General features: G+C 40.2%; 1 protein-coding gene across 1 annotated transcript; it reads left to right on the top strand.

The window, feature by feature from the left end:
* Positions 1-1669: 1669 nt before the first annotated feature.
* Tim8 (translocase of inner membrane 8) lies at positions 1670-16810 on the top strand. Its single transcript, XM_083126272.1, has 2 exons — positions 1670-1868; positions 16248-16810. Exons 1-2 carry the CDS (start codon positions 1758-1760, stop codon positions 16416-16418), a joined length of 282 nt encoding a protein of 93 aa, XP_082982398.1. The 5' UTR covers positions 1670-1757; the 3' UTR covers positions 16419-16810.
* Positions 16811-17186: the final 376 nt, after the last annotated feature.

Below are 17186 nucleotides of genomic sequence, written 5' to 3'. Positions count from 1 at the left end.
ATTTCACGTTAATAATGGTGAAAAGCACACAAACTATATTTTTTTGAAAGACAGAAAATGCATGATAAGTGCATTCCGAATATAAATATTTTTTTACACATTACATGTATTACTTGGACGCACAAGTAAAATAAGAAAATACATGTGTAATATTCTAACACTAATTGTGTACGTATTCAACGCTTCTTTAATACTTATACATATGTACATACAACATATATTATTTAAATACATTACATAATCAATTCATCCATCCCATAAGAAACCGACGCCCAAGGGTCCCGGGTTCGAATCCCGCTCGGGCTTGGTTGTTTATGAATGTCCATTCATCAATTTCATCATTTCATCACTCATACCCATCTTCCCAAGAGGCACAAAACGCGAAGTAAAATAAACTAAATCAATCAATCAAACCCATAATAAACCAACAGCAAAAATTACATAAATTGTTTCTCAAATGTGCACGCTCCTTTCCCTCCTTCCCTTCATGCATTTAAGTGAAAATCAATTATGAGAAGTCTTCCTTCTCTGATAATATTTTTAGATCCAATTTTTTGCAATGTGTTTTAATAGGGCTCAAATAATTTCACAGGGCGCCATGGCATTCTCTCTTTACAACTTTCTATAAATTAGATCGATCGACTCCCAGGCCTAAGCAAACAAATTTTACTGAATGTCTTTTTAAATTTGAAATCGAGGGGCGATAGCACCTCTGTGCAATTGTTATTATTATTATTATTATTATTATTGGTACGTTTATCCTGGTACTTGCCCCCACATCCAGACAAAAATTCGTGGTTGCGCCTCTGAACGGTGTATGGCGACACCCTGTGTATTTATGTTCAAGATAATTACAAGTAGCAGTTACAGTAAAGAAATCCCGATTGACAGAATCTCGTAAATTATAGTCTACTTATTTTTTTGTGTCGTATTTTGAATGTAGGAAAAGGTGTCTGTTAAGAGTGCTTCAAGCACAATCTGAGTTTTGACAAAAAAAAATGTTTGGCAACTCTTCTGCTATGAAGTGATTGATTGATTGAGTTGGTGTTTTAAGTCCACTTTAAACAGTAAGGCTAATCGGGACTGGACCTACAATTTAAAGTTAAATCCGAAGCACTGTGCCATGTGCCTTCACAAGGTATCGAAACCGTGACCCCGTGATTACAGAGGCCTCCCGATGGTGCAGTGGTAGCATCTTCGCCTTGTAATTAAGGGGTCCCTGGTTCGATACCCGGAGGAGGCACATAGTGGTTCGGATTCCACTTTAAACTGTAGGTCCAGTCCCAATTAGCCTTGCTGTGCATGAATTGTGCTTAAAACTCCAAATCAACCAATAAATCAATCACAAAAAACCGTTGATTACAAGGCGACGACGTGCTATGAAGTGGATTCTCCTATTTATATTCATTATTTCATGACAGTTTACTTAAAAGACCTTGGTTGCCAAAAATGGCAAGAAGTTGGGCAACTGCCCCGCACGCCCCCGCTGTTTGGACTTTCCATGTAGTGTATTTCACCAAGTTTGCCAGCATGTCATTAGCGAAAGGAACAATATAGTACGTACAATGAAGTACTGCAGCACAATGTGAGATTTTGAACACAAATAATTGGGAGAATCTTGATAGATTCTCAACACTGCTATGCCAATCATAGGAGAGCAATCACGTATTTTTTATACAGCGTGACAGGGTACACTCTATACGAGGTCTGCTTAATTTTCACGTGTTCTAAAGAGTTGAGTTAACTGATAAATAAGAATGTCAGATACATTTTCTAGTGACAGCTCTTTTCCATCTCCCAAAGCTGGTGATAAGGAACTTCAAGAGTTTCTTCTGTTGGAGAAACAGAAAGCTCAGTTTCATGCTCAGGTAATTAAATGAGTTGCATTGTGTGATACCCGAGAGTCTGATGCAATAAAAGTTCACTAATTGCATTTTTGTTTGTATAACAGCAATGTTCAATGCGAAGATGAAGAATTCGTTGGATACACATTAAGATGTGACAGAAAAGTTACAAATTATTTTGTTGACATGAAGAATTCTTTGGATACGCATTAAATGTGACAGGAAAGGTACAAGTATAATTAAGTGTTATAATTCACAAAAGTGAAATATGAATGTAATAAAAATATTATGGTACTTTGTTATGTCAATAATTCATACAACTTATACCGATTTTTTGCTGTAAAATAAATTTAAAGTTGTGTCTCACTGGTAACTGTTTAGTTTGTTTGTTTCTAGTTTAGGTAACACTTTACTATACCGGAGACGGATTTCTTCAAATTTACAGGAGAAAGTACTTACGCAAATCATTTTCTGTAGCATTGTTGATGTTCGGGAATGTAGTTTTGATCCATTTTAATGCGAATGCATGTAGTTTTCTACGAAAATCTATTTCCGATGCGCTATTGCTGCTGCCGCCATTTGCTTTCTGCACGAGAGCATAATACGCGCTATTGGTGCTGCTACAACATGATGTGTCGAGGATGCGTCGTGAAGTTGTTGCCGGGTGTGGAAGATGCCGTGGAATTTGTAAATCCGATGTCCGTATATGCTAAATTGAACGAAAGGAGTGCTAATGGAACCTAACCTAACCTAGTAGGCATACCTCATCCCCGTGATGGTTCGTGGGGCTATCGTATGTAAGAAATATACATTATTCTCGTTAGAAATCCATTATTTCACCTAAAGAAATGTTCTGCAACGCAGAATAGTATGTTATCAATGTAAAAAATTGCAAAATAAATCCTTGATAGGTGTCTTCGGTATAGTAAAGTAGTACCCTAGTTTACTATCCTTCGGACAGATTTCTTCATTTCTACAGAAGAAACTACTTACCGTAATAAGTTCCTGTAGTATTGTCTAACATCTGGAAGGTGTTTTGTGTGATGTGGGAATATTTCATAGCGGAAATTCAACCATTGACGCATAGCCCCACGAACCATTTCTGGTAAGGTTAGGTTAGGTAGGGTCACAATAGGTTACAATAGTTAAAAATTGGTTTCGAAAAAAATATGCGTAGCCCCACACACCATTCTCGCATAGCCCCACGAACCATTGACACATAGCCCCACAAACCATTTGCGGAAACGTACGTTCTTCAGTTACAAAAACACTTTTTTTTTAAATAAAATTGATCAAAAAAATGTGAATACACGTTAAAAAATGATCCGCGAAGCAGATAGGTAAGTACAAATGTCAAAAATTGACGAAACTCAGAAGTTATAGGTGTCCGAAGGATAGTAAACATTACCATTACCTTACACAAGCATGTGCGCTTCTCACGGACAGTGTATTTTCCATTGACAAGTGACTGTCTGTAAGTATCGTAAACTAGTGGGAAGTAATGTAGAAGTAAATCGGAACCTTAGTATAGAGCGACCACAAGGGGGGAAAAAAAAACCTTCCGACGAAAAGTCCCCATGCACCTTTCCTTTCTTCTGTTCAGCTCGGACCATTAAGAAGCGTGGTCCACTCTTCCCCTCCCCTCCATGCGGGAGTAAGGTGCACAGGAGTCGCGGGTCTGCGCAGGTTTTTTTTTTTTTTTTGCTTGTGGTTCCACTATAGAATGCATTTAGGGACTTTTATTTTAATGCTAAGAGAACCAAACCTGGCCTGTGTAACCTAACTATGAAAGCATATATTGAACAAAAATTGAATAAAACTACGCAGTATGTGTTAACAGAAGAAAATGGAAATGACCCATGTTAAAATTGCATTCGTAACATGATGAAATTGCAATAAAACAAAGAAACTTTGGGTCGGGTACCCTATTCTACACCCTCGAATTTTCAATTTTTTACTTTCTTTATGAAGATTATGTGATCCTATTTGTGAATAAAAAAAATTGGAGCGCGGAAAGAAGTATTTACAACTGTACAGCCGTTTAAAGTTGAGGTTTTATCGTTTGAAATAGTTGAGTCCAAATTTCCCACCGATTCCGGGCTCCGCCCCTGGGGTTGTTGAGTTGGTGTTTTAAGTCCACTTTATGCACAGTAAGGCTAATCGGGACTGGACCTACAGTTTAAAGTGGGATCCGAACCACTTGTGCCTCCACCGGGTATCGAACCCGGGACCCCTTGATTACAAGGCAATGACGCTACCACTGCGCCATGGGGGAGGCCCTCCGCCCCTGGGGTAATTGACTTACCGCCACCACCGCGGCCCCGCCTTTATCTATAGAGTCCCTTTTAAAGGCATGTTAGGAATTGGCTGGAGTCACCTGCTCCCAACACTATTTCTCACTGTTTTCCGCATTGACACATGAAGATACCAAAAATGAAGGCTAAAATTAAACCTAAGAAGGTAACTTACCTCTTTTTACCAAGGCCAGGCACTTAAACTTGTAAGTCCAAAAATGAAGTAAATCCTACGTTGAAAGTCCTTGTCCTTTTCCACAGAATACCACCCTTCACCCCCTTCCCATCATAAAAATAAGAAGTCTCATTTTATCCCATCCCACAAGTCATTTAGAAAAAAACAACCCTCCCCTTTACGGCCTGCAGTTGCCAAAAAGAAATAATTAATTCCAAATTTCTGAAGTTGCATAAATGAAATCCAATGTCTGAAATGTCCAATCCGCCAATATATCACACAAATAACATATCACAATCACAAATGTTCCTATTGCACAAGTCAATCATAAGAAGAAAAAGAAAAAATCAGACGTGCGCCTGTGACATGAATCCATCATCCGCCATTATAGAAGTTCTGAAAAACCTTTTTGACGTTACACAAGGAATTTTAATTTTATGAAAAACGTAAGTTCCATGCTAATTGCAAACACTGTTTATTATGAGGAACTAAATATTTTCGCAAAAATATTTGAAATGTGCCTGAAATTGAGGGTGTAGAAAGGGGTACCGGAGCCGAAACTTGGGCTGTCTCACTACCATATTCATGTTGGTCTTCATCTTTTACATTGGCATATTCATCTTCATTAGAATCTTACTGTACACTTTCCTCTGTAGCTGATTTACTTTCACTAACCTTATATTGTCTGACAGTACCACTGATATTCATCAATGTCTGTTAGGGGATCATCCAAGGTTGCAAGGATGTCTTCTTTGTTCCCAATGCTCGATATAACTTGGTTCTTGTAAAACATGTGTTAACACAAAAATTTAATGTTTAAGACACACCTGGCTCCTGGTGACCCAAATCTAGTTGCTTCTGGCACAGTAACACCCTTAGGACCATACCCACTCCACTGACTCAAAGAGAACAAAGGGCTAGAAGACTACTGTGCAAGTCATGTCGTTGCTGCCAACAATTTCTTAATGCAAGGCAAAACAAATTTTTGTTGGGTCCCCAGGACCCAGGTGTGTCAAGTACGGGTTAATACATATTCTTCTTCTATATCCCCCTCGAGAATTATGTTAATTTTTTTAATAGACAGATTTTGATGATGTATACAATTGGTTCTGGCATGCGGAAAATACAAATAACGGGGATATTTGATCCCATAGTAGGCCCTTCTTTTTGTTTTATTGCAATTTCATCATGTTACGTATGCATTTTTTAAATAGTTCGATTTCGATTTATTTACATCTGTTAACACATACTGCGGAGTTTTAGCGATTAATTAGATTTTGTTCAATACATGCTTTCGTAGTTAGGTTAGGTAGGTCAGGCTTAGTTCCCTTAGCATTTGAATAATAACCCTAAATGCTTTTGTGGTTAGGTTATGAGGGTCAGGTTTAGTTGTCTTAGCATTAAAATAAGATTTCCAAATGCTTTGTACTACTGAACTCTGCCAAAAGGTTTGAAGATTTTATTTTACCCATAAATTGGACTCGAAATGAAAACTGTTCTGCTTAGTTTCAGGAAGATTCCAAATTACTTCTACATTCAGTCCCGTTAGTCTACAATACTTACTGTCGCTTCTAACAACAGAGAATGGGGAGTGCACATGCTTGCGTAAGGTAATTTTAAGGTATTTTTTTCCCCAACATGAATTCCTTTTTTTCAAAACCCAAACAGTGCTCATTACTTTAAGGAAGATTCAAATTTCGTGTGACAATGATTGCCAAAATTCTACGATAATTAGTCTTTCAGCTAGGAGAATTTGAAAAAAAATCATGAAACAATTGGAACTGTTACCCCATAGTATAGTACTAAGAACCTGCCATCTTGGAGTACATGTGCCACTTTTTATTAGTAAAAACAATTTGTATGCACACTAAAATAGCGTGCATACTATCAACTCCTAACCTAACAACCTAAAATTATAGTTGCAGTTGTGAAAGGTCGCATTGAGTGCTATATTCAATAGGGTGAAGCTTTCGGCCTATTCTGCATAACGGGAATATAACACGCTAAGGTAACAAACATACATTATTTCAATAACACATCTCCATGAGCTAAATCATTAAAATACATCATAATATTCATAAACCATGCAGAATATTTCACTTTCTCGAGGGGTTAAAGGCAGGAGCAGCACCAAGGGGGCATGAGGGGGTGCTTGTTCTACCCCTTAATTTTCTTCAGCACCCCCTACGTTCAACTGAAAACACAAGTGGTGTGTTTGTGGTTTTCAATAATTCACTATAGCTTAATGTTTTGATTTGATTTGTTTTATTTTACTTTGCTTTGCTTTTTGTGCCACTTTTGGCTAATTTGCGGAGATGGGGATAAGTGATGATATGATGAAATTGATGAATGGACACTCACAAACATCCATGCCCAGGCCAGGATTCGGACCTGTGGCGTCGCAGCGCAATGTGGTAACCACTCCGCCACTGGGGCTGGCTATAGCTTAATGTGAGTAATGTTTTTCTTTTTCTTTCTTGCATTGTTGATAAACGGTGTATTTTCCGTCTGCTTGTTCTTCCTCGCACTGAAGCAAAAATTTCAGTTACTTTCAATGTATCACCAAGTTGTGCTCGGGGAAATTATTAAATGCGAGTTGTAATGTGAAGGGTAGTTTTCTTGTTAATACATTCTATGTATTTGTTCTACATAACCTGTCTAATAAAAGTACGATTTCAGACTTTTTAAAAAACTGTTAGGAAGAGGCCCAATGTTCAATGTTCACGAAGAAATTTTACAGTTTGTTATTGGTAATAGTGCAGCAGAAGAGATTTTAACGAAGACGAAGTTGATATGCACTTCGCATTTTGTCCCGTGGTGGCAGATGGAAGGTATAATGTACGAGTGGTGTCCCATAAGTAGCGAGCCTAACCTAGAAGGGAACAGGATGGGACCACAATAGCTACCTATTTTTGTACGTAGTCTCCCTGCAGGTCCACACACTTTTGCCAACGCTTCTGCAGTGCTTTTATCCCGGTCTCATAAAAGCTTTCCTCAAGGCTTGCAAAATAGTCACTCACAGCACTGATGATGTCATTATCACACTGATAATGCACACTGCCCAAAGCTTTTTTCAGGTTAGGGAAGAGATGAAAGTCTGATGCATCAAGATCGGGTGAATAAGGGGGATGTTCCAACAATTCGAACCCACAATCCCGGATGGTTGCCATTTGTTCCGCAACACTCCACCCTTACCGGGCCGCTTCTGGTAGGAAATACCCAAATAAACAACTAAATAGGCTCGTTAGTCCTGGGTTCCCATCCCGTTCCTCACCAGAGCGCTCAGAACCAAAGAATCAATCACAGGCAAGAACTTACTGAATTAATGTTGCAGGGTGATTGCTGAAAACTCGCAGAAATGGGCTTTATACATTTATTTACAATTTAACAAAACAAGGCTCGGATTCTTCCAATAATTCTCTAAGTTACATTATTTACATTCCTCTAACGTGAGCCCCACGGCGGAACTGCCAAGTGGAAAGCTGAGCATCGGCAGAACTGCCTCGGGATGCTTTTTCTCAAGGGAGGCCACTGGAGCCCGAAGATCGCTCTCCCTTCTGCTATCCAGTTCAAAAACACACTCTTCCTGGTCCTCTGACACAGGCCATATTTATACTTCCTCCCGCGTCGCATGGGGGAGGGCTGAAAGTTCAAACCTTATTGGCTCTTATAAGCTACACAGAACCATGGAAGAACCCCAAGCATACAAAATCATACACAATCACAAAAAGAAACAAAAAAAAACAAAAACAAATACTGTTTGTAACAGTATTATACTCCCCTCACCGAAAAAAAAAGCTTACCCAGGTAAGTCTGTGTGTCCAATGTCCTGGTGAGGTTTTGCCTGAAATTAAAAAAACACTAACACCGTCCACTTCACTGATTTTACACTTTCCGGAATAAGTCTCTCCGAATGTTCCTCACTGCATCCGGTGATCTCTGGAACCGGTGACTTATGCTGATTAATTCGTCGTCAAGTCCCTTGCCAGGTGTGGGAGGTTTGAGATCAGCGTCATGGTCCATCCTATCATAATCATCTAGGACAAGGATGTCCCCCTCAGGGATGACTTCTTCTCTGGGTAGAAGAGACGGAAAGAATCCCAATTGGATATTTTTTTGGATGCCTTCTGGTGTCGTCTCGTTGTCCCGAAATTCCTGTATGACACGGACCTCTCTTAAAGTAAGGTCCCAATCCAAGGAACTGAAGAGAGACGTTGACGGTCGGAAGGCTGCACTACTTCCTGGTCCACCCTCAATTCTCCCCGCATCATACACTGACAACGTAACCCCTAAACTCGGGTAAGGCTCCGGGCTGGCAGAGACCTGTACCGTCCTGGTCTTCTTCCTTGGAACGGGGAGCAGCGGCTTCTTGAAGGTTATATCCCTCTCGGTATCTCTGGTGAGATCCTGGGATCGAATTCCGCGCCATTCACTCCTAGGGTAGGAGTACGGTCGAGCTCGTGACCTCGCGTAACTTCTCGAATTTCCATCGAGCGAAAAACGAGCACCGTTCTGCATATCGCGAATGAAGACAAACGCGAGACTCCGAGTAAACAAAACTTCCGTCCAACTGAGATGGTGGTGCAAACTGTATCTCTAAGGAAAAAAAAAATAACTAAGGGATGCTCGGGGTAAAAGAGTGAAAACCGGTCTGTTACTGTTTCCTTCGAAGCTCCATGGGGTGTGTCTGGGTCGGCTGCCCATTCTTCCCGGTGCTGGTCGTTTCCACCAGAAACCGTACGTCACGCTTCGGGCACCTTTTGACCTGGTCAACGTTTGCAAGAATCTGTCGCCCAGTTTTCTCGTCGAGAAGAATCATGTTTGTCTCCGTTGTGAATTCCTTAATTAATAACGGATAACTGTATTTTGGAAAAAGTGCTTCTGAAAGTCTGTTTGGTGCTGAAGACTGTTTGTGGGACCGCAAAAGAACATGCTCCCCTTCCTTTAATGAAACTGGTCTCCTTTTTCTATTGTAATATTTGGCCGATCTCTGACGATTCTTTAATTGATTCTCATGTGCCAATTCAATTGCTTTCTCCAATTTCTCCTGAAGATCAATTGCATACTGCGTACTGTCTTCGATCGTGGCGTCCCCCTCTCCCTCTTTTCCTTTGAAGGGCATCTTCCTGGGATCCATTGGTCCGTGTAATTCACGACCGAAAAACAGACGACTTGGCTTCATTCCTGTTGATGAATTAACCTGGTTATTCACTGCGAATGCGATCGAATCTAAGTTTTCTGACCACTTGCTGTGTTCCGTGCAAAACTTGGCTATCGCTCTCTTTACTGTCTTAATTGCTGCTTCAGCGAGATCTGCTTGTGGGCGGTATGGAGTAATGTAAACGGGTTTGCAGTTGATGGTTTTCAGTACTTGACGAAAAAGACGGCTACGAAACACACTTTGGTTGTCACTGGTAAATATCGATGGAAAGCCGTAAAGGTGACAATATTTCAATAAAGCGTTGGAAATTGTCCTAGCTGTCACTGTAGTCAAAGGTGCCAAGAATATGTGTCTCGTGAAAGAATCTTCAATGAGAAATACGTAGCGATAACGCCCCTTAGAACTAGTCGGAAATGGTCCAAACAAATCTCCATACAATTTCACTCCTGGGCGTGGCTGATTGCGACTTCTCATGAATCCCATCTTTTTACAAGAATCTGGATTGTATCTCAAACAGGTGAGGCATGATCTGCAGTAATCTCTAACATCAGAGTAAACATTTTTCCACGTAAACTGTTCCAAAATCTTGAACAGAGTTTTAGCTGCTCCTGGATGTGCGGCGTGAACTTCGTCATGGGATATTCGCAGCACTTCCGATTTCAACGAATCCGGTGTCCAAATCTTTTGCTGCTGTCCAAACACGGGAAACATCCCCTTCCCTTCTTCTATGTTTCTGTAGAGAATCCCATCTTCATCCAGGTAAGAAGTGCTCAGATGAAAATCGAAAACTTTCTTGTTCAATTTCTCATCCAATTGAACTTCCTCTCCCTTAAGGCACGCAATTAACAAAGACAAATATTGGTCCTTCTGTTGCTCTCTTGCCCATAATCGCTTATCTTCCAAGTTTATATTGCTGGTTGTTATTTCGTTTACTTCCAACTTCTTTGCATTAGGTTCTATTGCTGATTGAGTGCAACTGTTGATTTCGCCACGAGGCTCAGGTGTTACATCACCAAGGAGTTCAACAGAAGCGGTGTCAGGGTTGTCTCTCAAAAGACGCTTGAAGAAAACAGAGCAATACAATTCTTCATCTTCGCTTACATCCTCCTTAATGTCCAGTAAGGTTACTTTCTCTCGTTCCGTTCTCCGTGCAGCCGAAGTGCCGGGACTCGAACCAGAGTCCTCTCTTCCCATGCAAGTAGGCTTCTTTCTCTTCCTCTTTTCCTGGGACTTGCTGAATTTCTCATTCACATCCTTCAGGTCGCTAATCGGAATATGATCTGTTTTTCCATTTGCTTTCCTCCGCGGTAACCCTTTCTTTTTCCTGACTTTTTCGGCTCTGGGGGTTTGCAACACTTCTTTGTCGCGGTTCTCTTCTACGTGAATGACAGTGGAAGACAGGAGGTTACTAGTTTTCTTCTCTTTCTTCCCAATTGTGTCAAAAGGAATAATATTGTCCCTTTCATTCAGAAAAGCCCAACCGTTCAACGCGGGTGCAATTAAAATATTCGCCCTGGCCATAAAACTTCTACCGGCGATCAGGTCATTCTGGGGATTTTCCAAAACAAAGAATTTCTCTCGGACCCGTTGACCATAGAAAGTAACATTAAAAAAGACATGTCCCACAGTTCTTGTTATCCCTTCAGCTAAATGTACATTCAACTTACTATGACTTAGTTTCGCCCCCTTTCCTTCCAATTTCCGAAATAAAGACAAACTCATGCAGGATTATATTAGCCCCGGTATCCATATACATAGGGATCTGAATGCCATTTATTTTTCCAATAACGAAAGGTTCCTGAATTTTACTATTTGACATCTTTATTGTCGAATTACAGGCGCATCTCACTGTCACGCCCTGTCCATGACGTTCTCTTGACTCTGAAACGTTATCTTTCTTTGCAGCTCGGTGAAAACTTGCCAGATGTGCAGTTGATTGACAAACGTAACACTTGCGTTCTTTGCCAGACATTCTTGGGTGGTCAGTAGTCGCTTTTGTCTGCCTCGAAACAGCAGGGGGTTCCTTCCCTAACCTCGAATATTTCCCAGGGTCGAGCACACATAGCAGATCATCCCCCGCGGTGCTACTCGCCCCTCTAACGGCCACCAGCCCCTCGGACTGAGGAGGTGTGACGCCTCTCAAGGCAAAGTTAATGATTTCCTGTTCTGTTTCATACTGACGAAACGTAGCGTTTTCCAACATCTCTCCCTGTAACTTCAAAGCATACGCGTGAAGCTCTTTCATGCTATTGAAATTCTCACATCTTAATCTCTCACGATACACAGGGTTACATTTACGCCGAATAAAATTAACCTTCTCTTCGACTGTAGCGGTGGATTTTGCCCTCTCGAACTATCTATCTATCTTGCGAATATAGACTGCCAAGGACTCACTCTTTAGCTGAAAGCGAGAATCCAAGAATCGCTCTAATTCTCGTTCGTGATCCAACCCATGAAAATTCTTGAGCAACAAATCCCTGAATTGCACATATCCTTCAAACGGGCTTGCAAAATGAAAGAATTCCTTCGCCTTTCCTTTCAACGCTAACGGAAGGTGATAAAGCAATAATTCCTCTTCATTTATGCCCAAAAGATCCCTGTATGCATCCAGTTCATCTAAAAAGCTATAAACTTCCATCCCTTTTGTTTCCCCATTAAAAGTCGGTAACTGTACTCTAATGTCGTCTGGAAGAATCCTCGGCCTGTTTGTTACTCTTGCATTGTTTTCTGTACCCATTGTTGGCGTCAAACTCGTTTCCCCTATAGCGGACGACAACGTAGACTGAGCCCTTGTCAGCATTTCGGCCCTTTTACAGCAACCGTTTCCCTTTCTTTGCCTGTGTCCTTTCACACAAAAAATCCAAGGACGAGACCCCAATAATTCTCTGTTCCGCAACACTCCACCCTTACCGGGCTGCTTCTGGTAGGAAATACCCAAATAAACAACTAAATAGGCTCGTTAGTCCTGGGTTCCCATCCCGTTCCTCACCAGAGCGCTCAGAACCAAAGAATCAATCACAGGCAAGAACTTACTGAATTAATGTTGCAGGGTGATTGCTGAAAACTCGCAGAAATGGGCTTTATACATTTATTTACAATTTAACAAAACAAGGCTCGGATTCTTCCAATAATTCTCTAAGTTACATTATTTACATTCCTCTAACGTGAGCCCCACGGCGGAACTGCCAAGTGGAAAGCTGAGCATCGGCAGAACTGCCTCGGGATGCTTTTTCTCAAGGGAGGCCACTGGAGCCCGAAGATCGCTCTCCCTTCTGCTATCCAGTTCAAAAACACACTCTTCCTGGTCCTCTGACACAGGCCATATTTATACTTCCTCCCGCGTCGCATGGGGGAGGGCTGAAAGTTCAAACCTTATTGGCTCTTATAAGCTACACAGAACCATGGAAGAACCCCAAGCATACAAAATCATACACAATCACAAAAAGAAACAAAAAAATAAATACTGTTTGTAACACATTGCAACAAACAATGTGTGAACACGTGCATTGTCGTGATGCAAAATCACCCCTTTAGAGAGCTTTCCCCGTCGCTTAGTCTTCAAAACACCCTGTAATTGCCTCACCAGGGAAGCATAATGCTCCGGTCATGGTGTTTCCCTTTCGGAAATGATCAACCAACAAAACACCCTTAGAGTCCCAGAAGACTGTTGTCATCACTTTCCCAGCAGAGGGACCGGACTTTTCCTTTTTTTTTGGGTGGGGGAGCCGGGGTGTTTCCACTGTTTGATGCCTGTTTTGGCTCCGGTACATAGTGATGAGCCCAGGTTTCGTCAACAGTCATAAAACGTTAAATAAATCCATCTGAATCAGCCTGGAACAGCTCAAGACTTCGTTCTGAGATCATGCATCTTGTCAACTTTTGTTCACTTGTCAGAAGTTTTGGAACCCAACGTGCAGAAACCTTTTTCATCCCCAACTGGTCATGCACAATCACTCCACTTTTGATTTTGACATCTTCAGTTCCTCTGCAATATATCGCACATTCACACGTCTGTCTGCAAGAATAATCTTGTGCACTTTCTCTGCATTTTCTTGTGTCACCATCTCCACTGGCCTGTCTGGGCGAGGGTCTTCTTCCACACTCACTCTCCCCCGCTTAAATTCAGCTACCCATCTCTTCACTGTGGCAGAGGATGGAGGCTCCTCTCCTAATGTTGTCACTATATCGTCATGGATTTCCTTTGGACTCAACCTCTCTTTCAACAGATACTTTTATCACTGCTCGTATCTCCTCTCTCTCTCTTCATTTTTCTGATGTTACGCACTTAGCACACTTCTAGCTCCTGCACAGAAGAATTGGATGGTTAGAACTGGACACCGCTTTGCATATACACTTACAAAGAATTGCTATTTCTTATCCCCAAATTATTTTCAGATTGAACTATGGGAACCCTATGAGGCTCACTACTTATGGGATACCCCTCGTACTATGTATTTTGTACCTCCAATGGTTACATTGAAAAGGTTTAAAAATTGTGTTTTAAAGGCAAGGATAATTTCATATTGTATTTCACAACATAGTTCAATAAGACTGCAACGTGCATTTGAATGTTTACACTGTATCACCACTTTCTTGGAGAATAAGACTTAATACATATCATTATGGATGACCAGGGGGAGGGCAAGGGGGCACAGCCTCCCTGGAAAATTAATGCCAATCTAAAGTTATATATTTCACACGTATAATTTAATTTCAGTCGGTAATTTATGTTAATCAGTGGTGGCGATTAGGGGTGCAGTTGCCCCTGCTTTTGCTATTATTGCCCCCACACTATGCTAAATCTTATCCACCAAGGGAAGTAAACTGTCCTTGCCCTCCTCCCCTCATTTTGAAAGTTTGTATGCATGTTTCATGTTTTCCTTATTTTCAGCATCGCACCCCTAAATTCATTTCCGCACACCCTTAGCAACCCTAGATGAATAATCCTGGTGCCACCGCTCGGTCAAGGGTATTAAATAATTTTTTTATATAAAATCTCGAAATGTGTCACAATATTTATCTTGAATTGAATTGTTGTTTTAAGTCCACTTTGAACACAAAAAAAGGTAAAGTGCACTTTGAACACAAAAAAGGTAAAGTGCTCCCTTGTGCTTAGCACCACGCCATGAAGGTGTATAGGGGGTGTGGTGGTAACGCCCCACACTTTCTTGATCCGGTCGTGAGTGGAGGTGATGTGATCAGCATCACACCCCTGACCACCTTTACACCCCAGGGTTTTCCCCAGGTACCCATATCATTCGATGCTGGGTGGGCGCCGGGGCCGCTTCCAACGTTAGAAAAGTTCCCAGATTTGAATCGGCCGGGGATCGAACCCGGGACCTTTAGTATGGTAGTCAGATGCATTACCGACTGAGCCACCGTGGCCACTTTGAACACAGATAGAATAATTGGGACTGGACTTACAGTTTAAAGCGCAATGTGCCTCCACCAGGTCTATTTTGAATTAAAAGAAGGAATGTGTTCTTTTTGATAATTGCCTTATTTCTCCGGAACTGTGCAAGTAATTTAAATTTATTTATTACTGCAAGGAAGAGGGGTAGAAGAGCGATGTAAAATGAGGATATAAAATAAAATAACTTTACACACACATGATTTTTATCTATTGCAACACTGTCAAGAATCAGGGAGTGACGAAATACTAAATAAACTGAACACTGTTATTAAACTCAAAATATTTTAAATATAAAATTATAATGAAATTGGTTCCAGAAAAATTATGATATACATTTTAAGTTTACCTCAGGGCACATGTCTGAGTGTTGGATATTCATATTGAGATTTGAACATCGAAAGCTGAAAGTATATGCTAATGAAGTTCAGAATAGGTCATCATTGTGTCACTTGTTTTGCAGTCAGGAGCATAGTTTCAATATTGAAATGTGTGTTTATTCCTGTTCATTTTCTAATGAACCTCCTTTCAATTTCACTGCTTGGTGGTCCAATATTTCAAAATTCTGAATACTCAAATAGTCTTTAGAGTCATCCTGAAAGACACACTCAGCATTACCTGTGTATTGCTTTGGTGATCGTTTTTGTCTAGGAGATGACATTGGCTCAAGATCATGTTCTTCAACAGTTCCTCAGCTGCATGAAAGATGTGCTCAAAATTCTCGTATTTTATTTTTCTTGAAACAATAACTGTACAACTTCAATAGCTGAAAGTGCACTTCCAGTGCCATGCTGCTTACCTTGCAGATTCCTTTTAAGATTTTCCAAAGGACTGAAAACATCAATAGCAATTTGGACACATTTTCCTTGAAATTGGTGAGACACGAGTGAGCCATCTTGTTGAGGGCCACAAGAAGAAGAATATACTATATCTTTATAAGTTTAAATTGCCTCCTTTTAGAAAGCTAGAAGGGTACTAGGGTGGAGGATGCAAGTGCATGTGTGGTTCTCTACAGACAACCACATAGCTATGTGTTGTTTTGTAAAATTTACAAGGGTTTTGTCAGTGTTAATAAATATTATTTCCTAATTTTTTGAGTAAATTTTGAAAGGTTTAAGTGTCTGTAATTTCAAAACCGGTTGATATAGCAACTTAAGCTTTGGTGGTTTACTAAATTTCATTACAATCTGAAACAGTGTGGTAAGTTGATGTGTAAAGACCCATATAATATTTTTCATTCAAAGATCATTTGAGGGGAACACCAGCCTGATTTCTTCCCTTACATATGTCACTACACATAAACAGCATAACTTACAAAGACTTTTTGTTTTGTGTATTTTAATATATATATATATTTTTTTAGGTGCATGAATTCAATGATTACTGTTGGGAAAAATGTGTGGATAAACCAGGCAACAAATTGGATAGCAGGACAGAAACATGTTTAACCAACTGTGTTGACAGGTTCATTGATGTATCTCTTCTCGTCACTAACAGATTTGCCCAGCTTTTACAAAAAAGTGCAGGTCTGTAGTTTATCATCAAGTCTTCATGCTAGAAATCTCTTAAGTGGCAGTGCTTCATGAACATTAAGTAGTGTTCCATGAACATTTTTTTCAGTGATATATAAATTTCTTACTTTGTAAATATGAATTTTTGATGAAAAAATAAAATTGAATGATTGTACAAAAAATTATGAATCAAGTCCCATTTCAGCTCATCTTTTATTTTTAAACAATTGAGATCACACACACTTGTTATATACATTTATATTATTTTACTGAAATGAGCATCTTTGAAATGAATTCAGTTGTGTTTGCGTACCATTTTTAAGTGTAACTGGTTGGAAAATGAAAGTATGTTCCTATTAAACTAATAGCGAAATAAATATTTGAAGTTACTAGTATTTTGTTCTTTTTGGGTTTTTTCTCCATCTCTTGTTTATGATACTATTTACATAACACCATAACTTGAATTTTATTATTGAGAATTGATTCCAAACAGTATTTTTTCAGCTGAAGTTAAGTACAGGCGACCGACCGTTCACGAGAAGATCCCCAATGGAAAGTGAAGTGAAGTGGCAGGTGTCTCCACTGTTAGGGTGAAGGGGAGTGCACCCTTGATTGTCTGCTCTGACAAACTTGGTGCTCTGTGCAATTGGCACAAACATTGTTTTCTGCAGATTCACGATCACAGAAGTCAATTACTTTGCTTACAATCTTATGTGCTTCACTATGTGCAGTAGCTCTTTTCCTCCTTACACCTGCCATTAGAAAACTACGAAAAAACTAACACACAAATC

Source organism: Lepisma saccharinum, chromosome 1 (assembly GCF_977018435.1).
Source record: "Lepisma saccharinum chromosome 1, izLepSacc3.1, whole genome shotgun sequence".
In the NCBI taxonomy this organism is placed as follows: Eukaryota; Metazoa; Arthropoda; class Insecta; order Zygentoma; family Lepismatidae; genus Lepisma; species Lepisma saccharinum.
Note: the sequence above shows the minus strand (reverse complement) of the source record. Positions and strands in the feature narration are given on the sequence as shown.